This window comes from Haematobia irritans, chromosome 2 (genome assembly GCF_050003625.1).
Source record: "Haematobia irritans isolate KBUSLIRL chromosome 2, ASM5000362v1, whole genome shotgun sequence".
In the NCBI taxonomy this organism is placed as follows: domain Eukaryota; kingdom Metazoa; phylum Arthropoda; class Insecta; order Diptera; family Muscidae; genus Haematobia; species Haematobia irritans.
Genome location: NC_134398.1, coordinates 9,686,838 through 9,714,091, shown reverse-complemented (window position 1 = coordinate 9,714,091; position 27,254 = coordinate 9,686,838). Strand labels below are relative to the sequence as shown.

The 27,254-nt window shown below is 31.2% G+C and overlaps 2 protein-coding genes across 2 annotated transcripts; both read right to left on the bottom strand.

The window, feature by feature from the left end:
* Positions 1–433: 433 nt before the first annotated feature.
* Positions 434–9,014, bottom strand: LOC142223403 (cytosolic 10-formyltetrahydrofolate dehydrogenase). The gene is made up of 4 exons (XM_075293287.1): positions 8,844–9,014; positions 1,667–3,378; positions 1,218–1,605; positions 434–1,148 (listed from the first exon to the last, which is right to left on the bottom strand). The coding sequence occupies exons 1-4, from the start codon at positions 8,847–8,849 to the stop codon at positions 519–521; spliced, it is 2,736 nt and encodes a 911-aa protein (XP_075149402.1). The 5' UTR covers positions 8,850–9,014; the 3' UTR covers positions 434–518.
* A 10,484-nt stretch (positions 9,015–19,498) lies between these two features.
* On the bottom strand, positions 19,499–26,937 carry dtr (defective transmitter release). Its single transcript, XM_075293286.1, has 6 exons — positions 26,663–26,937; positions 26,229–26,599; positions 26,068–26,166; positions 25,921–25,985; positions 25,115–25,200; positions 19,499–25,057 (listed from the first exon to the last, which is right to left on the bottom strand). The coding sequence occupies exons 1-6, from the start codon at positions 26,808–26,810 to the stop codon at positions 19,560–19,562; spliced, it is 6,267 nt and encodes a 2,088-aa protein (XP_075149401.1). The 5' UTR covers positions 26,811–26,937; the 3' UTR covers positions 19,499–19,559.
* Between the last annotated feature and the right edge of the window lie 317 nt (positions 26,938–27,254).

The window sequence follows — 27,254 nt, the reverse complement described above, 5'->3', positions numbered from 1 at the left end:
ATGTCACCAGCATTACTCAGGTGGTATAATCTACCGCTGAAAGACTTTTGTGTGTTTGGTCGAAGCAGTAACCCACGACCTTCTGTATGCAAGGCGGGCATGCTAACCATTGCACCACGGTGGCTCCCAAATTATGCGGTGAAGAAAGCGTAACTGTGTTTTTGGGTGTGGAGGAGGACATCCCTTCGGTCGATAGTTTTATGCAATCAAATTTATTTATTTATTTATTTATTTATTTCAGTCTTTGGATTTGCATTACAATCCTTACAGACTAAGCTTAGCAAAGACGTCCCGCATTATAACACGTGTCCCCATATGTTTTTATATATTGCCACCTGTTTTTGGAAGTAGAATCAAAGTTTTAATCCAAAAGGCCGTTATCCATAAACCAATTCGATCGACTTTGTAATTAAGTATTTACAAAAATATCACATTTTTTATATATTTCTTTTATTTACTTAATTTAAAATCAATAACTTCTTTGTTTTCTTTCTAATATTTAAACTTTAAATCTTATACTAATATTCAATTGTGACACATTTAGTCTTGAGATATTCATTAAGAGCTTCTTGGCCGAGATCCTTGCCAAAACCGCTCTGTTTAAAACCACCAAATGGGGCTGCTACATCAGTCTTATTGTAAACATTCACGAACACAGTGCCGGCCTCGATGTTATCGGCAAATGACAAGGCCTTACTAATGTCACCGGTAAAAACGCCACTGGCCAAACCATATTCAGAACGATTTGCCCGACGCATAACCGATTCAATATCGCTGCCATGGAATTTCGTTATAATCATAATGGGACCAAACGATTCCTCTTGGGCAATATACATATGATCTTCGACATTTGTGAATACAGTGGGTTGGAAGAAATATCCCTTGGTATTTGGCACGGGTTTTCCACCATACACCAAAGTAGCTCCTTCCTCGACACCACGTTCACAGAACTCAATGAGCTTTTCAAAATGGGCCCGATGATTTTGGGGACCATGAGCTGTGGAACGATTCAATGGATCACCAATGGTCATTGATCGGATATCTTTGACAACACGTCGAACAAATTCATCGTGTATACGATCTTCAACGAAAATTCTTCCGGCAGCAATGCAATTTTCACCCTTATTGAAGAAGACCGAGGACATTCCCTGGATGGATATAGGGGAAGACAATAGGTTAACAGTATTCTAAGAAAAACATATCAATATTTGACTTACATGTTTCACCGCTTTATCAAAATCACAATCAGCAAAAATCACCAGAGGAGATTTACCACCCAATTCCAAGGAACATTTCTTCAAATTCGATTCGGCACAAGAACGCATAACACTTTTGCCAACTTCTGTGGATCCAGTAAAACCTAATTTACGTATCAAATTATGTTCCAAAATAGCTTGACCAGCCTCGGAACCTCGGCCAGTGACAATGTTTATGACACCAGCTGGGAAACCAGCCTTAACAGTAAGTTCGGCAAATTTCAAAGCAGTTAGGGGGCAAGTTTGGGCAGGTTTAATAAGGCAGGTATTGCCAGCAGCTATGCAAGCGGCCATTTTCCAGGATAACATCATTAGAGGATAATTCCAAGGAGTAATTAAACCCACAACCCTATGGGAAATATTGAATACATTAAGTAACTGTTTTACTAGCCTCTCCTGACAAAACTTACCCTAAAGGTTCCTTTTTGGTAAAAGTCAATACATTATTAGGTCTGGCCGGGTTAACGGGTATCGTATTACCCTGGATCTTATCACACCAACCGGCAAAATAACGCCAAGCATCTATGGACATACCAATGTGCGTCTTAAGAGCCAAGGTGTATACAGCTCCCGAATCTACAGATTCGATGGTGGCCAATTCCTCTTTATGCTCCTCCATTAAATCGGCCAATTTCATCATTAGTTGACCCCTTTGACGAGCCGATACCTGACGCCATGCTCCATAGAAGGCCTTATGCGCTGCTACAGCTGCCTTGTCCACATCTCCAAGAGAGGCACAAGCCACCTTACATAAGACCTCCTCATTGGATGGATTAATGATATCCAAAGTCTTACGATTCTCGGCATCAACAAATTCTCCATTGATAAATAATTGAGTGGGTACAGAAATCTCCTTCTTATTGGCTTTTAAAACAAAACCATCAAAATGAACCTTAACGGATCCAGTGGAGGAGCCTTGCCTCAAAGCCTTAACTAGTTCACAGAAGAACTCATCAAACACGGGGGCCATGAAGACATGCTCATTCTCCAGCGGTACATCAAAGGCGTCCTTACATTCCTCCACTAAACGCACCACATCCATAGATCCAGCTCCGGCCGCAAAGAAATCTGTTTCGGCTTCAATGGGACATTTCAATATGGAAAGCCAGACATTGCGTAAAATTTCCTTCTTGGCCAATTCATCTTCCGAGAAATCGGTAATCTGGGGAGCTTGTGAGAGGTTGAACCAATCGCAGGCATTAATCATTTTGGATCCCTTCTTGATGCGTCTAACGTTGACCAGCTGGCCATCGGTACCTTCAATGGCCAAACCCTCTTCATGTATGAAAGCCTTATTCTTCAAACCTTTCAAACGTAAGGCTTGAACCTTTTTAAAAGCTCTATCGGAATATACATGGGCTCCGAATAGACGCACCTTCTCCTCACTGCCATCCTCATTGAGAATTACAGCCAAAGCTCCTGGTACCGAATCCAAAGCTCTTATAAAGTTCCATATTCTTTCAGCCGATTGATTTAGATCGACATATTGATTTTCCTCTTTAAACATGGCCGGATCATAGGTGGCTCCCACCTCTGTTTGTGTAATTCTTGGAGCTTTCTCTTGCGCCACCATGTCAACAGCTTCGCCCATTGACTTGACTCCCTCAGGATATAAGAACCGTTTGTACAAAGTATCCAATGTATCTTGGGCATCGACATTCACTTGTTTCTGCAATAGAATTGGACCTGTATCCAAACCATCATCAGCCCAGAATATGGAAAATCCTGCAATATCATCACCCTCTATAAGGGTCCAAGATATGGCACTGGCTCCCCGATGACGAGGTAAAATGGAGGGATGATAGCATATACTGCCTAGAGGGGCCCCATCAATAACTTCCATGGGTATGAATTGTGAACAATAGGGTAGGACATTCAAATTGGCCTGTACCGATTTGTATTGTTCCAATACTTCGGGTATGGCAACACCCTTGCGGCGCCATGTTGAAAATTTGAAAACGGGTATATTGTAGCGGCTGGCAGTTGTGGCTAAAATATCTTCCCTAGATCCTTTATTGGGAATGGTGAAGACCCCCACAACATTATAACGTTTCTCCAAGAGCAATTCAAGGACATCGGCAGCAAAATTACTTTGCCCTATGATGGCAATTCTTAAAGGATCCTGAAAGCAAAACCAAAACGAGGTAATATATTATCAATTAGAGGTAAAACAAGTACATAGGGACGAAAGTTCGGCCAGGCCGAATCTTATATAACCTCCACCATGGATTGCGTAGAAAGTTCTAAAGTTCTACTCCACAATCGAATTACTTGGGTTGTGGTAATACTTACCGATGGAAAGGTATCTAAAAACTTAACATCGTCTTCTAAATTCTAAGTTAGTCCATACCATATATTAGACAAAAAAAGGTAAATTAAATACGTATATAATTCAGTTCTTGACCGGTATATATAGGGAAGTCTACAAATAATTACGAACCGATATGAACCTTATCGCGATATTTAGAGAGGAGGAATTGAAATATGGGTGTCGCTTTATATGGAGGCTATATACAATTATGAACCCGTATGGACCAATTTGTGTGTGATTGAGGATCGGTTTATCTGTAGGCTATATACTTATAACTATAGACCGATATGGACCAAGTTTGACATGGTTGTTAGCGGCCATATACTAGTTCAATGTACCAAATTTCAACATAATAGGATGAATTTTGATCCTCCGTAGGTAAAATCTGCGGATCGGTTTATATGCGGGCTATATATAATTATAGACCGATAATGACTAATTTTTGCATGGTTGTTAGAGACTATATACTTACACCTCGTACCAAATATCAACCGGATCGAGTTAATTTTGCTCCTCCAAGATGCCCCGGAGGTCAAATCTGGGGATCGGTTTATTTGGGGGCTATATATAATTATAGACCGATATGGACCAATTTTTGCATGGTTGTTGGTGCCCATATACTAATATAACGTAGAAAATTTAAACTGAATCGGATGAAATTTGCTCCTCCAAGAGGTTCCGGGGGTCAAATCTGGGGATCGGTTTATATGGGGGTTACATATAATAATGGACCGATATGGATACATTTTTGCATGGTTGTTGGTATCCATATACCAATATAACGTAGAAAATTTAAACCGAATCGGATGAAATTTGCTCCTCCAAGAGGTTCCGGGGGTCAAATCTGGGGATCGGTTTATATGGGGGCTACATATAATAATGGACCGATATGGATAAATTTTTGCATGGTTGTTGGTGCCCATATACTTATATAACGTAGAAAATTTTAACCGAATCGGACGAAATTTGCTCCTCCAAGAGGCTCCGGAGGTCAAATCTGGGGATCGGCTTATATGGGGGCTATATATAATTATAGACCTATATGAATAAATTTTTACATAGTTGTTAGGGGCCCAATACTAACATCTCATACTATATTTCAACCGGGTCGGATGAAATTTGCTCCTCCAAGAGTTTCCGGGGGTCAAATCTGGGGATCGGTTTATATGGGAGCTACATATAATAATGGACCGATATGGATACATTTTTGCATGGTTGTTGGTGCCCATATACTTATATAACGTAGAAAATTTTAACCGAATCGGACGAAATTTGCTCCTCCAAGAGGCTCCGGGGGTCAAATCTGGGGATCGGCTTATATGGGGGCTATATATAATTATAGACCGATATGAATAAATTTTTACATGGTTGTTAGGGACCCAATACTAACATCTCATACTATATTTCAACCGGATCGGATAAAATTTTGCTCCTCCAAGAGGGTCAAATCTGGGGATCGGTTTATATGGGGGCTATATATAATAATGGTCCGATATGGATAAATTTTGCATGGTTGTTGGAGTCCATATACTAATATAACGTAGAAAATTTAAACCGAATCGGATGAAATTTGCTCCTCCAAGAAGCTCCGGGGGTCAAATCTGGGGATCGGCTTATATGGGGTCTATATATAATTATGGACCGATACGGATAAATTTTTACATAGTTGTTAGGGACCCTATACTAACATCACATACTATATTTCAACCGAATCGGATGAAATTTGCTCCTCCAAGAAGCTCCGGGGGTCAAATCTGGGGATCGGCTTATATGGGGTCTATATATAATTATGGATGATATGGATAAATTTTTACATAGTTGTTAGGGACCCTATACTAACATCACATACTATATTTCAACCGGATCGGGTGAATTTTGCTCCTCCAAGATGCCCCGGAGGTCAAATCTGGGGATCGGTTTATATGGGGGCTATATATAATAATGGACCGATATGGATAAATTTTTGCATGGTTGTTGGTGTCCATATACTAATACAACGTAGAAAATTTAAACCGAATCGGATGAAATTTGCACCTCCAAGAGGCTCCGGGGTCAAATGTGGGGATCACTTATATGGGGGCTATATATAATAATGGACCGATATGGATAAATTTTTGCGTGGTTGTTGGCGTCCATATACTAATATAACGTAGAAAAATTTTAACCGAATCGGACGTAATTTGCTCCTCCAAGAGGCTCCGGGGGTCAAATCTGGGGATCGGCTTATATGGGGGCTATATATAATTATGGACCGATATGGATAAATTTTTACATAATTGTTAGAGGCCCTATGCCAGCACCTCCTAGAGGCTCCGAAAGCCAAATCTGGGGATCAGTTTGTATGGGGTCTATATATAATTATGGACCGATATGGATAAATTTTTACATGGTTGTTAGAGACGATATGCTAACACCACGTACCCAATTTCAAGCGGATGGGAAGCATTTTGGTTTTCCATAGGGCTCCGGAGGTCAAATCTGGGGATCGTTTTATATGGGGGCTATATATTATTATGGAGCGATATAAACAAATTCTTGCATGGTTCTTAGAGACCATATGCTAACACCACGTGCTAAATTTCAAACAGATCTGATGAAATTTGCTCCTCCTAGAGCATCCGCAAGCTAAATCTGGGGGTCGGTTTATATGGGAGCTATACGTAAGAGTGGTCCGATATGGCCCATTTGCAATACCATCCGACCTACATCAATAACAACTACTCGTGCGAAGTTTCAAGTCGATAGCTTGTTTCGTTCGGAAGTTAGCGTAATTTCCACAGACAAAGGGGCAGCATTAGCGTAGCTAGACAATTTTCCTAGGGGGGGCTATAGCCCCCCCAGCTAAAAATTTATAGACTGAACTTATAGGTTCATTTAATGTTTTATTTCATAAAATTGAATAAAAAATTGGGCATCAAAATAACTCGACAATTAATTTATAATAAAGCAACTAAAAGTAGTTCCACACTTTTCCCAGCAAGAAAATTGTGAGTTGTTCTAAAGGCACAACTTTAAAAGTACTTCCAAAAATGTCCTCTATTATTTTAACTACTTCATTTTTTACTTTTTTTGTCATATTTTAATGTGTAATTGTTTGTTTTCTTTTTTTTCAAATAGTTTAACAAAAAGTGTAAGAATAAATAAATTGGTACAAATTATTCAAATTTTGTCACAAAACTGCTAAATACATTATAGAAAAATCGATAAGTTTGGAAATTATTCGAGGAAAAACGTTTCAAACAAGCGTCAGAATGCATTAAAAATCATAAAAAAAATAAAAATTATTTATTTGGGAAAATATCACAAAATTTTTTAATTCACATTCAAAACACTGAATTCGGATCTCACCTTAAGAAGTGATGCAAATTCATTGCAACGGCTGTTGAAACGGTGAACATTTGTCCTATGACAAGTTCATATTACATTCACTACTTTTTAGGCAACGCTTTTTCGCAGCATTATTAAGATATTAATTTATGAAAGAATGTTTTAATATCAATTACTATTTTTTTTTAATTAAATTGACTAAACTAAATCAATCATAAGTTCAACCACAGCTTTATTTCATAAATATCTTACTTCAAACATTTCCATCGGTAACTGCTACCACAACCCAAGTAATTCGATTGTTCATGAAAGTCATTAGCGGAACTTTGTGCAATTGTATATACTTGTTTTATTTTTCTAAAAATTAAAAAAAAAAACTATTGACATTTATTGAAAAATGGAAAATCATAAATAGAGTTTCAAATTCTGGGGGGGGGCTAAAATTTTTCTGGGGGGTCTGAGCCCCCTCCCCAGAGGCCTTCCTACGCTTATGACGGGCAGCCGGATAGATGGACGGACATAGTTAGATCGACTCAGAATTTCACCACGATCTAGAATATATACACTTTATGGGGTATTAGAGCAATATTTTGATGTGTTACAAACGTAATGGCAAAGTTAATATACCCCCTATCCTATGGTGGAGGGTATAAAAAAATGTGAAATTGATATTCCAAACATTTTTTTCACTATCCGGTTCGGTTTTTAGAACGGAATTCGGCTAGCCGGTACAGCTCTTTGATTTGATCGATTCAGAGCAATAGTCAAGGTTACACATGCAGTAGTCAAGGTTACACATGAACTGTTTTATAGGAAGAATAAACTAACTCGTACGAAAATTGAACTAAATTGTACTACACATTTTGAGATTTCCACAAAGCGTTGTTAGAACCAGGAAAATTTAATGCTCTCTTGTACTTTTTAACTGCAGTGCACGAAATTACACCCTCTCATAGAAGAAAACATGAACTAAAAGTAAAGAAGAAAATCATTGGCGCCAAATCATGACAACCATTCTTACTATTTTTGGGAATCGTACGAAAATTTTCATTTGTTTTAGTTCATATTGATCTAATGTGTACGGCCATAGAACTTTATAACCACGTTTAGTTCATAAAATGTTTGAGATATACTTTCATTGGGCTGTGGAAAATTTCGCAAAAAATAATTAAATTTAACTAAAAACAAATAATTTTTTTTGCAATAAAAATAAGTTAAATTTGGCATTAGTTTTGACTACAGAAATTTTTTTCTGTGTGATCAGCTCATTTAAATGTAAATAGATATCAAAAATATGATTGAATTGCATTTTTAATCAAAACAAATTATTTAACTAAATAATTTTTTTAATTGTATCCAATATTTTTCTAATTTTTGTCGGTGATTGATATTATAAATTCTTTGACTAAAGCAATTTTAATGAAAAATTAATTGGTTCAATTTATTTCATGATTGAAACTAAAAAATATTTTTTCTGTGGTGCACACAATTGTTGTCATTAGAATCACAAAAAAAAATGATTATTTGTATTGGTAACACTTCGTGTCAGCTACCCTGCTAATTCAGCTCCCACACATTCGACTAAAAAAAATTGGCAATTGCTCATGAATTATTAAATTTTGACACAAGTTCAAGCCCTTGGTTGCTTTTTTTGTTTCACTAAAGTGTACAACTTTGTTCTTAATATTTCAAACGAACGAAAGATTTCGTTCGATTACACGTAATTGCGAAAAAAAAACCCTGACAGTATACCCAATACCACTAAGTCATTAGGGTAGGTATGCAGATTCGTTTGAGTTTAGCTCTATGATGATGGTTTTTCTTTCACTTTCTCCATAAAATTATATTTATAATTTTTATTTTATATTATTATATATATATTTTTTTAAATTTTGGTATATATCGAATTATATTGGGCACTTATAATTTCTATTAAGAATAACACTCACTTTCATTTCGTTGTTTTTTTATAATATATTTTATTATAAATTTATTCAAAACTTTATTTTAGTTTTCTTCAGATTTTTTATTTTTTTTTTTGTCTAATATAAAAACTTCACTTTTCTTTTAATCTTTATGCCACTATATGATAATATATGTTTGGATGCTTGGTTTCTTTATAAAATTCAAAACTTGATTAAACCATATGCAAGCTAATCATCAGTATTTATAGCATTTTCCTGCATGCGATCGCTTTCTTTTTAGACATTTATTTTTTTGTGATCGAAAGATGAACGGACGGACTGATGTATAGCCGTTTGGCTGAATGTATGGCAGCATACATAGTAGTAGCACTTGGACAATGTATTATCAATTTTAAATCGCTTTATGAAAATCAAACGTTGCCAACAATAAATAAAGCCTAACATAGATAATAAATATAAGTAAAAAAAAAATTGTTATGTTAAAAAAATTTTTTTTTTGAATCACCTTTTTGACTCAAACAAAAACATAACAAAATAGAGATAAGCAAAGATTTCATATGGCTTTATGCATATTTTTTTATTAATTGATATCTTTTTTTATAAAATTTTAATATTACATAATGTGAAGAATTAAGGCAAGTTCTCCAATATTATTCAAATATGATTTTTTTCACGTGTGCTGCTGCAGACAATGTTTGTTCATTTGATCGGTATATATACTCATAAATTATTGCGCCCATTTACTTGAAATGTTTGTTTATAACTCTATAAAAAAACATCTAAATTAAAATTGCAAAAATATACATGAAATTAAATTTTGACAAAATTTTCTATAGAAATAAAATTTTGACAATATTTTCCACACAAAAAAATTTTGACAAATTTTTCTATATATATTATATTTTGACAACATTTTCTGTAAAAATAAAATTTTGACAAAATTTTCCATAGAAATAAAATTTTAACAAAATTTTTTATAGAAATAACATTTTGACAAAATTTTTTATAGAAATAAAATTTTGAGAAAATTTTCTATAAAAATGATATTTTGACAAAATTTTTCTATAGAAATAAAATTTTGACAAAATTTACTATGGAAATAAAATTTTGACAAATTTTTCTATAGAAATACACTTTTGAAAAAATTTTCTATGGAAAAAATGTTTACAAAATTTAAAAAAAAATTTTTTTTGACAAAATAAAAAAAAATTTTACAAAATTTTCTACCGAAAAAAAATTTTGACAAACTTTTCTATAGAAATAAAATTTTGAAAAAATTTTATATAGAAATAAAATTTTGACGAAATTTTCTATAGAAATACAACTGTTACAACATTTTCTATAGAAATAAAATTTTGACAAAATTTTCTATAAAAATAACATTTTGACAAAATTTTCTATAGAAATAAAATTTTGAGAAAATTTTCTATAGAAATAAAATTTTGACAAAATTTTCTATAGAAATAAAATTTTGACAAAATGGACAAATTTTTCTATAGAAATAAACTTTTGAAAAAATTTTCTATGGAAAAAAATTTTCACAAAATTTCAAAAAAAAAAAATTTTGCCAAAATAAAAAAAATTTTACAAAATTTTCCACCGAAAAAAAAATTTTGACAAACTTTTCTATAGAAATAAAATTTTGAAAAAATTTTATATAGAAATAAAATTTTGACAAAATTTTCTATAGAAATAAAATTTTGAGAAAATTTTCTATAGCAATAAAATATTCTATAAAAATATTTTCACAAAATTTTCTATAGAAATAAAATTTTGACAAAATTTTCTATAAAAATAAAATTTTGACAAAATTTTCTATAGAAATAAAATTTTGAGAAAATTTTCTATAGAAATAAAATTTTGACAAAATTTTCTATAGAAATAAAATTTTGACAAAATTTTCTATAGAAATAAAATTTTGACAAAATTGACAAATTTTTCTATAGAAATAAACTTTTGAAAAAATTTTCTATGGAAAAAAATTTTCACAAAATTTAAAAAAATTGTTTGCCAAAATAAAAAAAATTTTACAAAATTTTCCACCGAAAAAAAAAAATTGACAAACTTTTCTATAGAAATAAAATTTTGAAAAAATTTTATATAGACATAAAATTTTGACAAAATTTTCTATAGAAATAAAACTTTGAGAAAATTTTCTATAGCAATAAAATGTTCTATAAAAATATTTTCACAAAATTTTCTATAGAAAAAAATATTTTGACAAAAATTTTCTATAGAAATAAAATTTTGAGAAAATTTTCTATAGCAATAAAATTTTCTATAAAAATATTTTCACAACATTTTCTATAAAAAAAAATATTTTGACAAAAATTTTTTATAGAAATAACATTTTGGCAAAATTTTGTATAGAAATAAACTTTTGAAAAGATTTTATATAGAAATAAAATTTTGACAAAATTTGTTATAGAAATAAAATGTTGACAAAATTTTTTATAGAAATTAAATTTTTACAAAATTTTCTATAAAATTAAAATTTTGACAAAATTTTCTATAGAAATAAAATTTTGACAAAATTTTCTATAGAAATAAAATTTTGACAAAATTTTCTATAGAAATAAAATTTTGACAAAATTTTCTATAGAAATAAAATTTTTAGAAGAATTTCTATAGCAATAAACTTTCCATAGAAATAATATTTCACAAAAATTTCTATAGAAATAATATTTCACAAAAATTTCTATAGAAAAATATTTTGAAAAAAAAATTTTATAGAAATAACATTTTGACAGAATTTTTTATAGAAATAAAGTTTTGAGAAAATTTTTTATAGAAATAAAATTTTGACAAAATTCTTTATAGAAATAACATTCGGAAGGTTCAAGTGTGGTTCATTGTTGGGTTTAATGAACTGCCTGAATTTATTCTGATAATTGGTTGATAGTTTTGCTGCAAGTAGAGGATGCTCATGAGGAATGTGGTAATTCCGAAACGTGCGTCCATCCAACCATCTTGCAGTCTATAGGGCTTTGCCCAAATAAATTTGACAAACATTCTTTTCCTCTGTTGGTTAAGCTACACTTGCAGTTTAGGCAATGTATGGTTTTAAGCTGCAGTAAAAAACAACAACAATGCTTAAAGAACAAAACAAAACGAATGGAAATAACATTTTGACAATTTTTTTTATAGAAATAAAATTTTTAGAACATTTTCTATAGAAATGATATTTTGACAAAATTTTCTATAAAAATAAAATTTTGTGAAAATTTTCTATAGAAATAAAATTTTGACGAAATTTTCTATAAAAATTAAATTGTGAGAAAATTTTCTATAGAAATAAAATTTTGACAAAATTTTCTATAAAAATAAAATTTTTAGAAAATGTTCTCAAAATAAAATGTTGACAAAATTTTCTACAGAAATAAAATTTTGACAAAATTTTTTTATAGAAATAAAATTTTGACAAAAATTTTTATAGAAATAAAATTTTGAGAAAATTTTCTATAGAAATAAAATTGTGAGAAAATTTTCTATAGAAATCAAATTTTGACAAAATTTTCTATAAAAATAAAATTTGAGAAAATGTTCTCAAAATAAAATGTTTACAAAATTTTCTATCGAAATACAATTTTGACAAAATTTTCTACCGAAATAAGCTTTTGACAAAATTTTTTATAGAAATAAAATGTTGACAAAATTTTCTACCGAAATAAAATTTTTACAAAGAAAATTTTAAATAGAAATAACATTTTGACAAAATTTTTTATAGAAATAAAATTTTGAGAGAATTTTCTATAGAAATGATATTTTGACAAAATTTTCTTTAGAAATAAAATTTTGACAAATTTTCTATAAAAATAAAATTTTGAGAAAATGTTCTCAAAATGAAATGTTTACGAAATTTTCATTTTGAGAACGTGATTGAACCAGAAAAAATTTTTTGAACCAAAAAATTTTTTCTGGTTCAATCACGAAATTAATTGATCCAATTAATTTTTTAATTGAAATATCTTGAATCACAGAAATGATAGTATCAATTAAAAAAATTAATTGAAGGTCAATTAAAAAATTAATTGATCCAATTAAAAAATTAATTGATACTATTAATTTTTGTGATTGATTTTTGTTTCAATTAAAAAATTTGTTGAATCAATTAAATTCTTAATTCAATATTTTTTAAAACTCAATTAAAATTTTAATTGGAAAAATTTTCGTGAAATTTTTTTCTGTGAAATAAAATGTTGACAACATTTTCTACCGAAATAAATTTTTGACAAAATTTTCTATAGAAATAAACTTTTGACAAAATTTTCTATAGAAATAAAATGGTGACAAAATTTTCTAACGAAATAAAATTTTGACAACATTTTCATCAGAACTAAAATGTTGACAAAATTATTAACAGAAATGTAATTTTGACAAAATATTCTATGGAAAAAATTTTGACAAAATTTTCTATAGAAATGGTATTTTGACTAAAAATTTTAACAGAAACAAAATTTTAACAACTTATTCACCAGGAATAAAATTTTGAAAAAATTTTCTACCGAAATAAAACTTTTGCAAAATTTTCGCAAAATGTTCGTTATTATTTTAGTACACGATCGATAACTTCTTATCAAGAAAGTGTTCGTGTGTAAGCGTAATATAGAAGCACATGTTTTTTGTTTTTTTAGACTAAAACATTAAATTCAAGAAAATCGTGGTTTTTACTATGGCCTTACAAAATTGAGATTTTCTTTCCGCATGAACTTGTCTGTTTTGCCAAATTTGTAAGAGACTATTAGCAAATAAGTTTGTTTGGGAGATGATTTATTTTGGGTCTTATATTTATAACTTCTTATTGACATGCATTTACATGATTTACATGCTGAAGCGTGATGAGAAATCAAAATCAATTTTTTTAACCCTAAAAAAATATCCATCAGTGTGATATAAAATCTATGAGTTTAGAGGGATTTTTTCAAAGATATCCTCCAATATGTCCTTAAGAAACTCCAAGGAGATGACTTTGCCAGTGTTGCAATTATATACGAGCGCTTATAGTAATACAAAAATAAGTCTAGCCCCATAATAACTGTGCTAATTTTTATATACTCTATTTTTCGCTAATTACATTTGAATATGCAACCACAGGGCAAAGTGCCATATTAAAAAATGAGAACAAAAGTAAATTTGATGGCACCACCTTCACTACAGATCTTAACAATCATCTAAAAAAGGCAAAGTTAATTTATATGTTGGCAACAAATTTACAAGATAACGATAATTAAATGAGGCAGGAACCACAAAAACTAATGTGAGAAAGACTGAAATAAAGTGAAATGTATTTTGTATAAAATTTAAGAAATTTGTATTATTACTCGTATTATAATGGACATTATTTATTTATTAATTTATTGTTTATTTTAATCATACAGTAAATGTATGATAAAAAAGAAAAGGGAAAAGTAGCATTGGCTGCTAAGGCCATCAGCTATACAGTTGTATAAATTTAACAATAGTGTAAATATAATGGACATATTACTATGACAACAATGCAACTTTGCTGGGTTTGTTTATTTAAAATTTAAAAATTTGTTATCGAAATTATTGTGCCAAAAATCGCATGTTCTGATGATGTGACATAAGGGGTCATCGCTACATAAAAACTACATAATGCTGATAACAATGATTTAAACAATTATAAAAATAAAAATAAAAAAACAAAAACATTTTTCTTTTCTCTTGGATACTACCAAGAGAAAGACTAAATATTTGAAAATAGAATTAAGCTACACTAAAAAAAATATATGTATGAAAAGCTTTGCGATTTTCATCTCCCCATCCACAAAAAAATATAAAATTTTGACTAAATTTTCTATAGAAATAAAATTTTGACAAAATTTTCTATAGAATTAAAATTAGACAAATTTTCTTTAGAAATAAAATTTGAAAAAATTTTCTATAGAAATAAAATATTGACAAAATTTTCTATAGAAATAAAATTTGACAAAATTTTCGAATTTTCTATAGAAAAAAAATTTTGACAAAATTTTCTATAGAAATAAAATTTTGACAAAATTTGCTATAGAAATAAAATATTGACAAAATTTTATATAGAAATAAAAATTTGACAAAATTTTCTATAGAAATAAAATTTTGACAAAATGTTCTATAGAAATAAAATTTTGACAAAATTTTCTATGGAAATAAAATATTGACAAAATTTTATATAGAAATAAAATTTTGTCAAAATTTTATATAGAAATAAAATTTTGTCAAAATAAGATTTTTGCGATAAAATTTTCCCCCAATTTTGGTAGATTATTTTTGACTCGAGTGGCAACCGTGGTTCCATTCCATGAATTAATTTATAGAAGTTTACTTTTTAATTCGAACTGTTGTGTATGGAAAATCTACAAATCTTTGAAAATAAACAAAAAATCAAACAAATTCGTAATCATTTGAAGCATATGTATTTGTGATCAGAGCCACCGTGGTGTAATGGTTAGCATGCCCGCTTGCATTCAAAGGGTCGGAACGCCGTTCGGAATCGGTACCTTGTCATTGTACTACACCTAGAATCCGGTAGCACTCATTGATAAGCGAGATGTTCCCCACTTGTGCACAGAAAAAAAAAAAAATAACCAAAATATTTCCAATTAAAAAGTTGATTGACGTTGTAATTTTTTTCAATTAGTAAATTAATTGATACAATTAACTTTTTAATCAAACTCGGAAGACTAAGACAGTTAAAGAAAAGTCATGGATTTTTTATTTTAATTTTTAAATAAAATTTTATTTCAAACAAACAATTTTTTAATCAAACTAAAAACGCAAAGTCAGATAAGAATGTAATAGAAAATTGTAACGTTTTTAATTCAAAAAAAAATAATTGAGTTTTGCCATCACTTGAAAATTACTTGAAATTTTCATATTAAATCAATTAATTTTTTATCAAATATTTTTTATGCGTAATTTAAACTGTGATTGATTCTATCATTTTCGTGATTGAAGACATTTCAATTCAAAAAATAATTGGTTCAATTAATTTCGTGATTGTATCAGAAAAAAACAAGTATAAACGGCCGTAAGTTCGGCCAGGCCGAATCTTATGTACCCTCCACCATGGATTGCGTAGAAACTTCTACGAAAGACTGTCATCCACAATCCAATTACTTTGGTTGTGGTATATTAAAACTTCTTAACATCGTTTTCTAAATTGTGAGTTAGTCCATACGTGGTAGAGAGCCAGAATTGAATTATGGTGGTCGCTTATATGGGCGCTATATACAATTATGAACTTGATACGGACCAATTTTTGGGGATCGATTTATCTGAGGGCTATATATAACTATAGACCGATATGGACCTAGTTAGGCATGGTTGTTAACGGCCATATACTACCACAATGTACCAAATTTCAACTGACTCGGATGAAATTTGCTCTTCCAAGAGGCTCCAAAACCAAATCTCGGGATCGATTTATATGGGGCTATATATGATTATGGACTGATATGGACCACTTTTGGCATGGCTGTTAAATATCATATAATACCACCACGTACCAAATTTCAACCAGATCGGATGAATTTTGGTTCTCCAGAAGGTACCCGAGGTCAATTCTGGGGATCGGTTTATATGGGGGCTATATATAATTATGGACTGATATGAACCAATTTTTGCATGGTTGTTGGATACCATATACTAACATCACGTACCAAATTTCATCCGAATCGGATGAATTTTGTCTTCCAAGGGGCTCCGGAGGTCAAATCTGGGGATCGGTTTATATGGGGGCTATATATAATTATGGACCGATTTCGACCAAATTTTGCATGGATGTTTGAGGCCATATATTAACACCACGTACCAAATTTCAACTGAATCAGATGAATTTTGGTCTTCCAAGAGGCTTCGGAGGTCAAATCTGGTGATCGGTTTATATGGGGGCTATATATAATTATGGACCGATTTCGACCAATTTTTGCATGGGTATTTGAGGTCATATATTAACACCATGTACCAAATTTCAACCGGATCGGATGAAATTTGTTTCTTCTCCGCAAGCCAAATCGGGGGATCGGTTTATATGGGGGCTATATATAATTATGGACCGATGTGGACCAATTTTTGCATGGTTGTTAGATACCATATATTAACAACATGTACCAAATTTCAGCTGGATCGAATGAATTTTGATTCTCTTAGAGTCCCCGCCAGCCAAATTTGGGGGTCCGTTTATATGGGGGCTATACGTAAAAGTGGACCGATATGGCCCATTTGCAATACCATCCGATCTACATCAATAACAACTACTTGTGCCAAGTTTCAAGTCAATAGCATATTTCGTTCGGAAGTTAGCGTGATTTCAACAGAGGGACGGACGGACTGATATGCCCAGATCGACTCAGAATTTCACCACGACCCAGAATATATATACTTTATGGGGTCTTAGATCAATATTTCGATGTGTTACAAACGGAATGACAAAGTTAATATACCCCCATCATATGGTGGAGGGTATAAATATTTTTGTGTGATGTATTACAATGGACTGAATAGTCTAAGTGAGCGTTAAACGGGTTGCTGCTATACCTAAACTAACCTAGCCCAATCTGTGATTGTCTATATGCTCTTAATAAAAAATTCGTCAATTTGTCTGTCTAAAATTTCGCAAAAGAAAATATTATTGCAAGTATACCCAATAATTATGACATATACAATTATTTAATCTTGGATAGAATATGAACTAAACTAAGTGACAATGTTTTTTTTTTAATATATGACAAACTAACGATTTTTATTTAAAACCAGATTTAGGCAGTTTATTGATGTTCCATATATTGATAAGACCCTATGGACCTCTTATTTCATTATGATGTGATTATTATTTTTATATTCTTTTCTATTGTTATTTAAGTGCAACTCATCACTCTATTACGGCTAGTGATGTGATGATGATCATGCTGTTTTAATAATACAAGACAGTTGCGTTTTTTAAATAAAATCCCTCTAACTGGTCTTAAGCGGTTATTGATGTTCGATTGGAAAGGGGTGAAAATCATGTACATGCATTTGCACATGATAGATAAGCATGATTTATGTGTCGTTTTCAGTTCATTGCGAATCAAAGCAGATGCAATTTTAAATTACTACTTTGTAGACTGATAGGGTATCTCAATAAAATACTATTACTACTTTCTATATGTATCGCTCGAAAGGGTAATGGACGCAAAACATGCCAGATCCAAAGATGCAAGTTCTTTAAAATAAGGATATATCTAAGAAAGCAAACGAAACCAGGAATGGAAAATGCAGCACTATAGTACTTTTTTCAGTTCTCGATCAGTACCGTAGTACCTCCGCGATTGATTTGGTACCTTTTGTGTAGACATTTTATTTCTATAGAAAATTTTAGAAAAGTTTGTCAAAATTTTATTTCCATAGAAAATTTTGTTAAAATTTTATATCTATAGAAAAGTTTGTCAAAATTTTATTTCTATAGAAAAGTTTGTCAACATTTTATCAAAATATTTCTAAACTTTTGTCAACATTTTTTTCTTTTGGACAATTTTATCAAAATTGTATTTCTATAGAAAATTTTGATAGAAAATTTTCTAAGTCGATTGGACTAAAACTGCGACCTAGACTTTAATTACAAAATGTGTTCACGGACAGACGGACATGGCTATATCGACTCAGGAGCCCACCCTGAACATTTTTGCCAAAGACACAATGTGTCTATCTCGTCTCCTTCTGGGTGTTGCAAACATATGCACTAACTTATAATACCCTGTTCCACAGTGTGGCGCAGGGTATAAAAAATATATATATAATTGAGGAGTCGACAAACAAAATTTTATATTATTTAAAATTCAACCTTAGGAATCTCTTGACAATAACACTAGTTTACAAAAAAAGTTTGTTCATGTACACTTGATGAGAGGCAACTTTTCTTATGTATTTTGATCTGCTGAATTCCAAAAAAAAAAATTAAAAAAAAAATTATGGAAAAGTTTTTGAGATATCCCGTTACTCAGAAAAAAAACGTCGCAAAAAAAGTAATGAAGATGTTCTTTTTGGATCCGGAAAAATTGACGCAGAAGCGATAAATATATCATGGGCTTGTCATAGGACGGAAGTCCTCCATTTCAGCAGCCGTTGCACTGAATTTGCATCACTTCTTTAGGTGTGATCCGAATTCAATGTTTTGGATGTAAATTAAAAAATTCTGTAATATTTTGTCAAAAAAATAATTTTTATAATTTTTAATGGATTCTAACGCTTGTCGGAAACGTTTGACCTCAAATATTTTCAAAAATGCACAATTTTTTCAGATTGGATTTAGCACTTTTTTCGACAAAATTTAAATGATTTGTACCATTTTATGAATTCTTACTCTGTTTTTAACCTATTTGAAACAAAAAAAGTTAAAATTACCCATTAAAAGTAAAAAAAAAAAACAAATTATAAAAATAGAATTAAAAGAACTTCTTGGGTAGTTAAAATAAAGAACATCATTGGGATTGCCTCTTCTGGAAGTGCTTTTAAAGTTGTGCCTTTGGAATAACTTCCAAAATTTTTTGCTGGGTATTTATAGTTTTTCGCTAAACAAATTATATCTTGAGTTAGAAATGTCCGCAAATATATTGGAAAGTGCTGAATTTTATTAAATATTTTATCACCCCAAATTGTAATTAACCCATTAGGTGCACAGGCAAAATAATCCATAATCCATTGAATAATCCATATTTAAACAAAATTATAAATTAATTGAAATTCTACATATGTATATATTCAAAATTCATAATGGACTTCGGCATTAACGGTAATGGTATCGATTACATCATCATTACAATCCAATATTTCTAGATTACATTCTAAAATATTACTCTCTTCCATAAGGGGATTAGGGATTTCATTTGTAGATATTTCGAATGATTCTAAATTTAAAGGGGAATTCGATACATTTTGCTGGGAATTAAATAGAGCTTGAATTTGTGATATTCCTTTAAGATTTTCCTTAAATTTCTGGGATATTTCTTCTTCCGTATGAACAATGGGTATTTCATGAAATTCTTGAGAGCTCTTGTCTAAAATTGGCTTAGGGTTGCCGCTATTAGATTTCGGTGTACTGTTGTTTCGGTGTGTTGTTTTTAATTTCGTAGATGTTAAGGAATCTGTTAATATATTATTAGAATTATCCAAAAATGTTGAATAAGTAGTTTCATTGGCCATGGAAGTAGTATTTAATGGAGAGTTCTCGAATGAATTTGTATTAAGTTTCCCTTCAATATTATCGTTAGAATTACTTGATTTTATGGTTATTAGATGATGTGGGAAATTTTCATGTGGAAATTTCAATTCACTTGCAGGTTTTATTGAGCAAGGAAATTTTATGGGATTTTCCAATATATTCTGGGAAACCATGTTTTCATTGAAATTGGATATTTCGGTGGTATTTTGATTATCATTATCTGTTTGGGGAATTTGTGTGGTGATTATTGAGTTCATATCCTGGGATTTTTCAGTTATTATAGGTGATTTTGGGAGATTATCCATAGAACAATTTGGGATTTGAGAGATTTCTTTAATATCTTCCTTTAAATTGAAGCGTTTTCCTTCTATTTCCTTATTTTGAATTTTCATTTGCTTTTCTTCCAATTCGTAAGTATTAGCATATCCATGTCCCTGATCAATATTCCCCGTAATTGATATTTTACCATATTGTGTGCAATATTCCTGACAATTTCTTGTCTCATTTAATGGAACAAAGAGTTTTTGTTCTACAAAATCTTGTTTTTCATTACAAGAAGAATTGGACTCCTTGGAAATATCTAAGTTTTTATTTGTGACATATAGTTCTTTGGGATTTTCCAATAAATTATCATCAATATTCGTACCATATTGTGTGCAAAATTCTTGTATATTTTTTATCTCATCGATTGGAACAAAGAGTTTTTGTTCTACAAAATCCTGTTTTTCATTGGAGTTATTGGAAATATTATCTGGACTTTCATTAGTCACATACAGTTCTTTGGGATTCTCAAATAAATTCTGGGAATTATTGACAATTTTTGTTTTGCTATTTTGAGAATCTGAAAAATCTTCGTTTTTGGTTACGATTGGAACAAACAGTTTTTCTTCTACAAAATCCTGTTTTTCATTGGAATCATTGGAAATATTATTTGGGCTTTTATTAGTGGCATATAGTACTTTGGGATTTTCCAATAAATTCTGGGAATTATTGACAATTTTTGTTTTGCTATTTTGAGAATCTGAATCATTGGAAATATTATCTGGGCTTTTATTAGTGGCATATAGTTCTTTGGGATTTTCCAATAAATTCTGGGAATTATTGACAATTTTCGTTTTGCTATTTTGAGAATCTGAATAATCTTTGTTTTTGGATACAATGTCACTCTCTGTGGTTTCATTATTATTAATTTTATTATTTTCGCAATAATCTTTACATAAATCTCCTGGAATTTCATCAACAACATTTTTATATAAATCTTCAGAATTTTTTTCTTTTGATAGCATATCCATGTTTTCAAGATTCAATTCATTTATTTCATCTAAACTTTTATGCAATTCCTCAGATTGGTCATTATTTTTTAAATCATGTGGCAACTCTTGACGATCATCAAGAGCAGTTTTTTCGTCATTTTCGTGTTCCAATTGCAGAATGGGCTCTCCTGGAGTTTCTACACTAACCTCCTTCTTTATACTTCCTTCATCACTCAATCTTTCTGAAGAATTCAACCGAGATATAGATGCAACAATTCCGGAATCTAAATTCTTTGCTACAATGTTATTGAAATTCTCTTCCATATCCTTCATATCAATAGTTTGCTCAGAGATTCCACGCTCTCCTTTTAAATCATTATGAATGAACTTATAAGACCCAAAGTCCCCATCACCGTCCTGGATTGACGCCGTTTTCATTTTGCTAGCAGTTTTATATTCATAAATTGTGATAGCTTCTTTGGGCTTTTGGGACCAATAAAATGAGTTATTAAATGATTTCTCCTTAGTTTGATTGTTGAGAGCTAGAGATTTCTCTGCCTCAGATTTGATTCTCTCTTTGCCTTTGGTTTTCTCAATCATTTTCTTCAAAAGCCTCTCTTCTTCTATGGGAAGATGATTTTCAATATGGTCTCTCTTTTTCTCAGGCAAGTCAGATATTTCTAACATGGATTTTAATAAACCATTTTCGTCTTTGGGAAGATTTTGTTGTTCTCTTTGGTGAAGAGAATCTAAATCCAGGCTATCATTCAAATGTTCCATGGATAAATGATCAATAAATTGTTTATCAATATTTTCATAGAGATTTGGCTTTGGCTGAGGCTCCAATGAATAAAACTCATCGTCATTATCACTTTCGCACTCATTGGGAATTTTGTGTAAATCTGGAATATTTTGAGGAGTCCTTCTTTTAACCTTTCTTGGTTTACTGCAACAGGCTCCCTCATCTGCCGATTCAGCTGTCTCATAATCCCTATCACTATCATAAGTTTGGGTGGATAATTCTCTCTTGACCAAACCTGTGCTCTTATCGACAACCATTAGTTTACCTTCTATAAATTCTATATTATCATCATAAAGATCCTTTTGGGCATATACACGATCCACCAAATCTCTTAAATCTTTGCTTTCCTCAGCTTTATATTCCGCCAGGAGATTATCTAAGCTTTCATGTGTATCCTTATTGAAATTGTCGAGATCACGGTGCTGTAGCAAATTTTTTAAACATGAAGACTTTTCCTCTTGCGTAATGCAAATCTTAGGAGTTCTTTTGGTAGTTTGCTGAATTGGTTTCTTGAAAATATCTGTTAAGGACTCAATAACGCCACGTATTGTTCCAGCCAAAGGCATTTGTATGTTATTTGTGTCCTTGTTTAAATCTGGAGAATCTATGTCATCATTATCGGATTCTATGGGCAAGGAAACATTCAATGAGGATTTTAATGGCAAGGTTTCTATAATATCTTCCACAGTTTCCGCACATATTTCTTCAATATTACATTGCTTTGTTGAATTTTGGTGAGATACTGCATGTTCTCCAAAATATTCTTTTTCATTGGCTCCAATTGATGGCTCTTTTCTTTCGCTATTACTCTCTTTTGGATTTTTGTTAATAGTTTCCATTGCATGCAATATATTCTCTTTTCCTTTAATTCTCTCTAAAATTCCAGGTTTCTCTGTTATATCATTTTCATTTGTTACAAGATTTGCACTCTTTTTATCTGCACATTTATAAAGAGAATTAGGCTCCCTTGAGTTATCATCACCGTTACTTTCCATTGTATGCAATATATTCTCTTTTCCTTCAATACTCTCTAAAACTCCATGGTTGTCTGTTATATCATTCTCATTTTCTCTCTCTTTATCTGCACATTTATAAGGAGGATTAAGCTCCCTTGAGTTATCACCACTATTACTTTCCATTGTATGCAATATATTCTCTTTTCCTTCAATAATCTCTAAAACTCCATGGTTCTCTGTTATATCATTCTCATTGGTAGCATGCTTTTTTCTCTCTTGATCAGCACATTTATTAAGAGAATTAATCTCCCTTGAATTATCACCACCCAGACCCATTCTAGGGTCTATTTCTCTTTGCTTTGGGAAATCCATATCTTTCTTAACTCTTTTGATATCAGAGAAATTTTCATCTTTCTTATATTTATCAAGAAGCTCCTTTAAGAGATCATTATTTTCATTTTCAAGTTTCATCAAATATTGTTTGAGCTTTTGAATGTTTGACAATTCGGATTGTTCCATTTCACTGCTACTTTTCGTTATAATATCTTGATAGAGCTCAATATTTTCCTTCTCAAGCTTTGTCAAAAGATTTTGCAACTCTTTAGCATTAAGATCTTCAACTGAAACTTCAATTTGACTTTCACTACTTGAATCTTTATACAATTCATTATTTTCTTGTTCAAGTTTATTCAAAATATTTCTAAGCTCATTAGTCTCTCTTTCAAAAGAATCAAGAGCCTGGTTAGAAGCTCGAGTTAAACAGGTTATATCCAAAGGTTCGTAAACGAAGTCATCATCAATAAGAGAGGATTTAAGGGTAGATTTTACAGCAGATGATTCTACAGAATCTGTTAAAGACTTATGGAACTTCTTTTCAGAGGATTTTATGATATCGCTAATTGGTTGACTCTCTTTCACTGGATTATTCCCTTTCATCTTGGTTATGCCATCCCAGTGATCTACCAAACGTTCAAAACGTCTTTCTTCCTCATAAAGATTGTCAATTTCATCACTGCTGCTGGTACTCATCTCCTTAGGAGGTTCCTCTTGACTTTGAGTAAATAATGCTTCTATAACATCCTTTCTTTCATTTTGGTCCTTTTGTAATTGATTTAAATGAATGTCCATGTTCGATGACATGTTCTCAAAATCTTTCACAATCTGATCATTGACAGAATTATATTCATTTTTGTATTCCAAAGCATTTGTAACTCCTTCACTTGTGATACCCTCCTTAATTCTATCTCTGGCGCCTATTTCGGTATTTGTTATAGATTCCATGGCCTTTTCCATAACTTCCAAAGGTTCATAATTACCATTATCGACTTCAATTTGTAAATATACACGCCTGGGGGAAATCAGATCAGAATCATGTGATAAAGAGTTAATAGCTTCAGAATCCTGGGGAAGAGAGCTAATAGCTTGACCTATGTCTTTATGTGAATCAGATACATTATTGTCAGGATTTCCTGGTTCAATTTCTTCACTATCTTCATCTCCCTCAATAGGTTCGACTCCTCTCTTTATTCCTTCTGCAACCACACTTTTGGGGTTTGTTCCATTTTCTTCTTTATCCCTCCACACTTCTTTTGCTGATTCTTCATTGTTTCCTATTTTTTTATTATTAACCAACTTCAAAATATCTCCCATATTAATGCTCTCAGCCATAGTTTCAATCTCTGGGTCCTTATCATCCCTAACGTTGTTCACTGTTTCATTCTTCACTTGGGGATCCACATCCGTTTTCGAAGTCACACTAAAACATTCAGCTGTAGAATCGGTACTACTGCTGCTTAATACGGACGTCGATGAACTGACATTCATATCCGATGATGATGTAGTTTCTGATTTATTATCATCTCCAGCCACTTCTTCCCATATTCCCAATTCCATATCAACTCCAGCATCCAATTCTTCTTGTTGACGTCTACGTTTAATTTTCTTTGATTCATCTTCAGAATCTGAGGACACAAGTAGAGTTAGTTGATCTTCAGGTTTACGGAATTTATTGCGCATCCTTATAGTAGCTGAAAAATATTGGAAATTAATGAACCTATCAATGGACGTCAAAAATTAATACATACCATTCACACTATCCCTCATCTTTCGGCGTTCTTTGCGATTCCAACGATCATTTTCCTTGCGTTCCTCTTCGTAACCTCCACGTTTCCTAGAGAAAAAAGGAAATACAAATGGCAAATTAATTACATGGAGTTGGTCGTCTTCCGGCCAATGCTAAACCCAAAAAAAAATGAACCCACCATGAAAGATACATAATTTCCGAGAACATAATATGGTTGCGACAAACATGTTACATATTCCCCGTGAAGGTTAAGTTAGGTTAACAAAGTTTTCTACAGAAAATCATTGACAACATTTTCTACAGAAATAAAGTTTTGACATTTTCTATAGAAATAAAATTTTCACAAAATTTTCTATAGAAATAAAATTTTTACAAAATCTTCCATAGAAATAAAATTTTCACACAATCTTCCATAGAAATATAATTTTGACAAATTTTTCTATAAAAATAAAATTTGGTCAAAATTTTCTATAAAATAAAAATTTCTATCAAATAAAGTTTTGACAAAATTTTCTATAGAAATAAGTATAAATAAAAATTTTGAATAGAAATAAAAATTAAAAAATAAAAAATTTTGAAAATTTTTAACTTTTAAATTATATTAATTTAATTTAGAAAAATGGTCCGCTGGTACGGATTTTGGTCGAATTTTGGAAAAAAAGTTGGTCCAAAATAAAAATTTATTGTGGCAACGCTGATCAGACATTAAGATATCCTATAGAATAACTTATAGTCTGTAAGGCTCATTAAGGATAGTAAACAGCACAAAGACTGCATTATCGACGCATCCTATTTTAGTATACATACCATGCCTCGGCACAAGCTCGATCCTTTGGAAATACTGGTCTTGAATCCAAATATGTCAGTTTTTTCTAGAAAGAGATTTTAGAAAATGTTAAATATAAGAAATTTTGATAACTTTTAATAAAATAAAATATCAAAGAAATAACTTACACATTCCAAAATCAAAGTTTTACGATATTGAGGTATTTTCGAAACCACTGGATTCCCCTGTAGAACCAGAACTTTTAATTCCGGCATTTTTGCAAAGATCTACAAAGAATCTTTCCCCATAATTTTCTCTAATATATCCTTGCAATGTATGTACCACTTACCTTAACCACCAATATATCATCTATGCGATTATTGGATAAATCCAAAACCGAAAGATTTGTACAATTTTCCAATTCCTTAAGTCCATCTGAGTCCTTAATATAATTTGAGGATATATTTAAGGTATTCAGTACCGGTAAAATATCACAACCCAAATTTTCGATTTTTCGAATATGATTTTGTGATAAATTTATGGTGTCCAGTTCTTTACAAAAGCCCAGATTTTCAATTTTCTTTATCAAATTACTTTGCAGATATAAACATTTGAGTTTAGTTTGATTTTCCAATCCCTGTATCTCTGATATAGCATTACATTCAAGCCATAGGCATTTCAATTCGGTATAGTCCTCTAAACTCTCGATACATTGAAATCCTTAAAGGGTTAATGTTTTATTAAAGATCTGTTATTTTATTTCTATACAAAAAAAAACCTTACCCTGATAGTGCAAATAAAGAACATCATTTAGTGATGGAGTTTGGTAAAGTTTGTCCTTTTTACATAATTCTAAAATTCGTTTTTTCGTTATGCGATTAAGACCGCCAATCTCTTTTGGCTCTGTACAAGATTTTTTCGTGGTCGCCATTTATTTTTCAATTGGTAGGCGTAGTATTTATTAGAGGTTTTAATTTTCTTTAAATTATATTTAAAGTAATATCTCTTCGATTCGGCAAGTCTTTTCTTTTTTTGTTTATTGATCTAACAAAAAAATTCAAATTTCCATAACAACGGAAACTATGCCGGGTTGCTTTGGTTCAAAATACGGAACTTGCGGAAATGTAATGGATCGTTTACATGTAAAAATCACACACTGAACTTAACGCATGATATGTAACTCAATCTTAAACTTATAAATTGAAAGGCGCATTTTCCGAATGGCAATGAGATTAGTTGTACAGCCAATCATGAAATCAAATATAACAATTCTTTCAAATTTTCTGATCTAATTTTGTGCACACATTTATCGATTTTTTACTTATCGCCTACAAATCTAAAGGTTGAGTTACATATCATGCGTTAATCCGTGCGT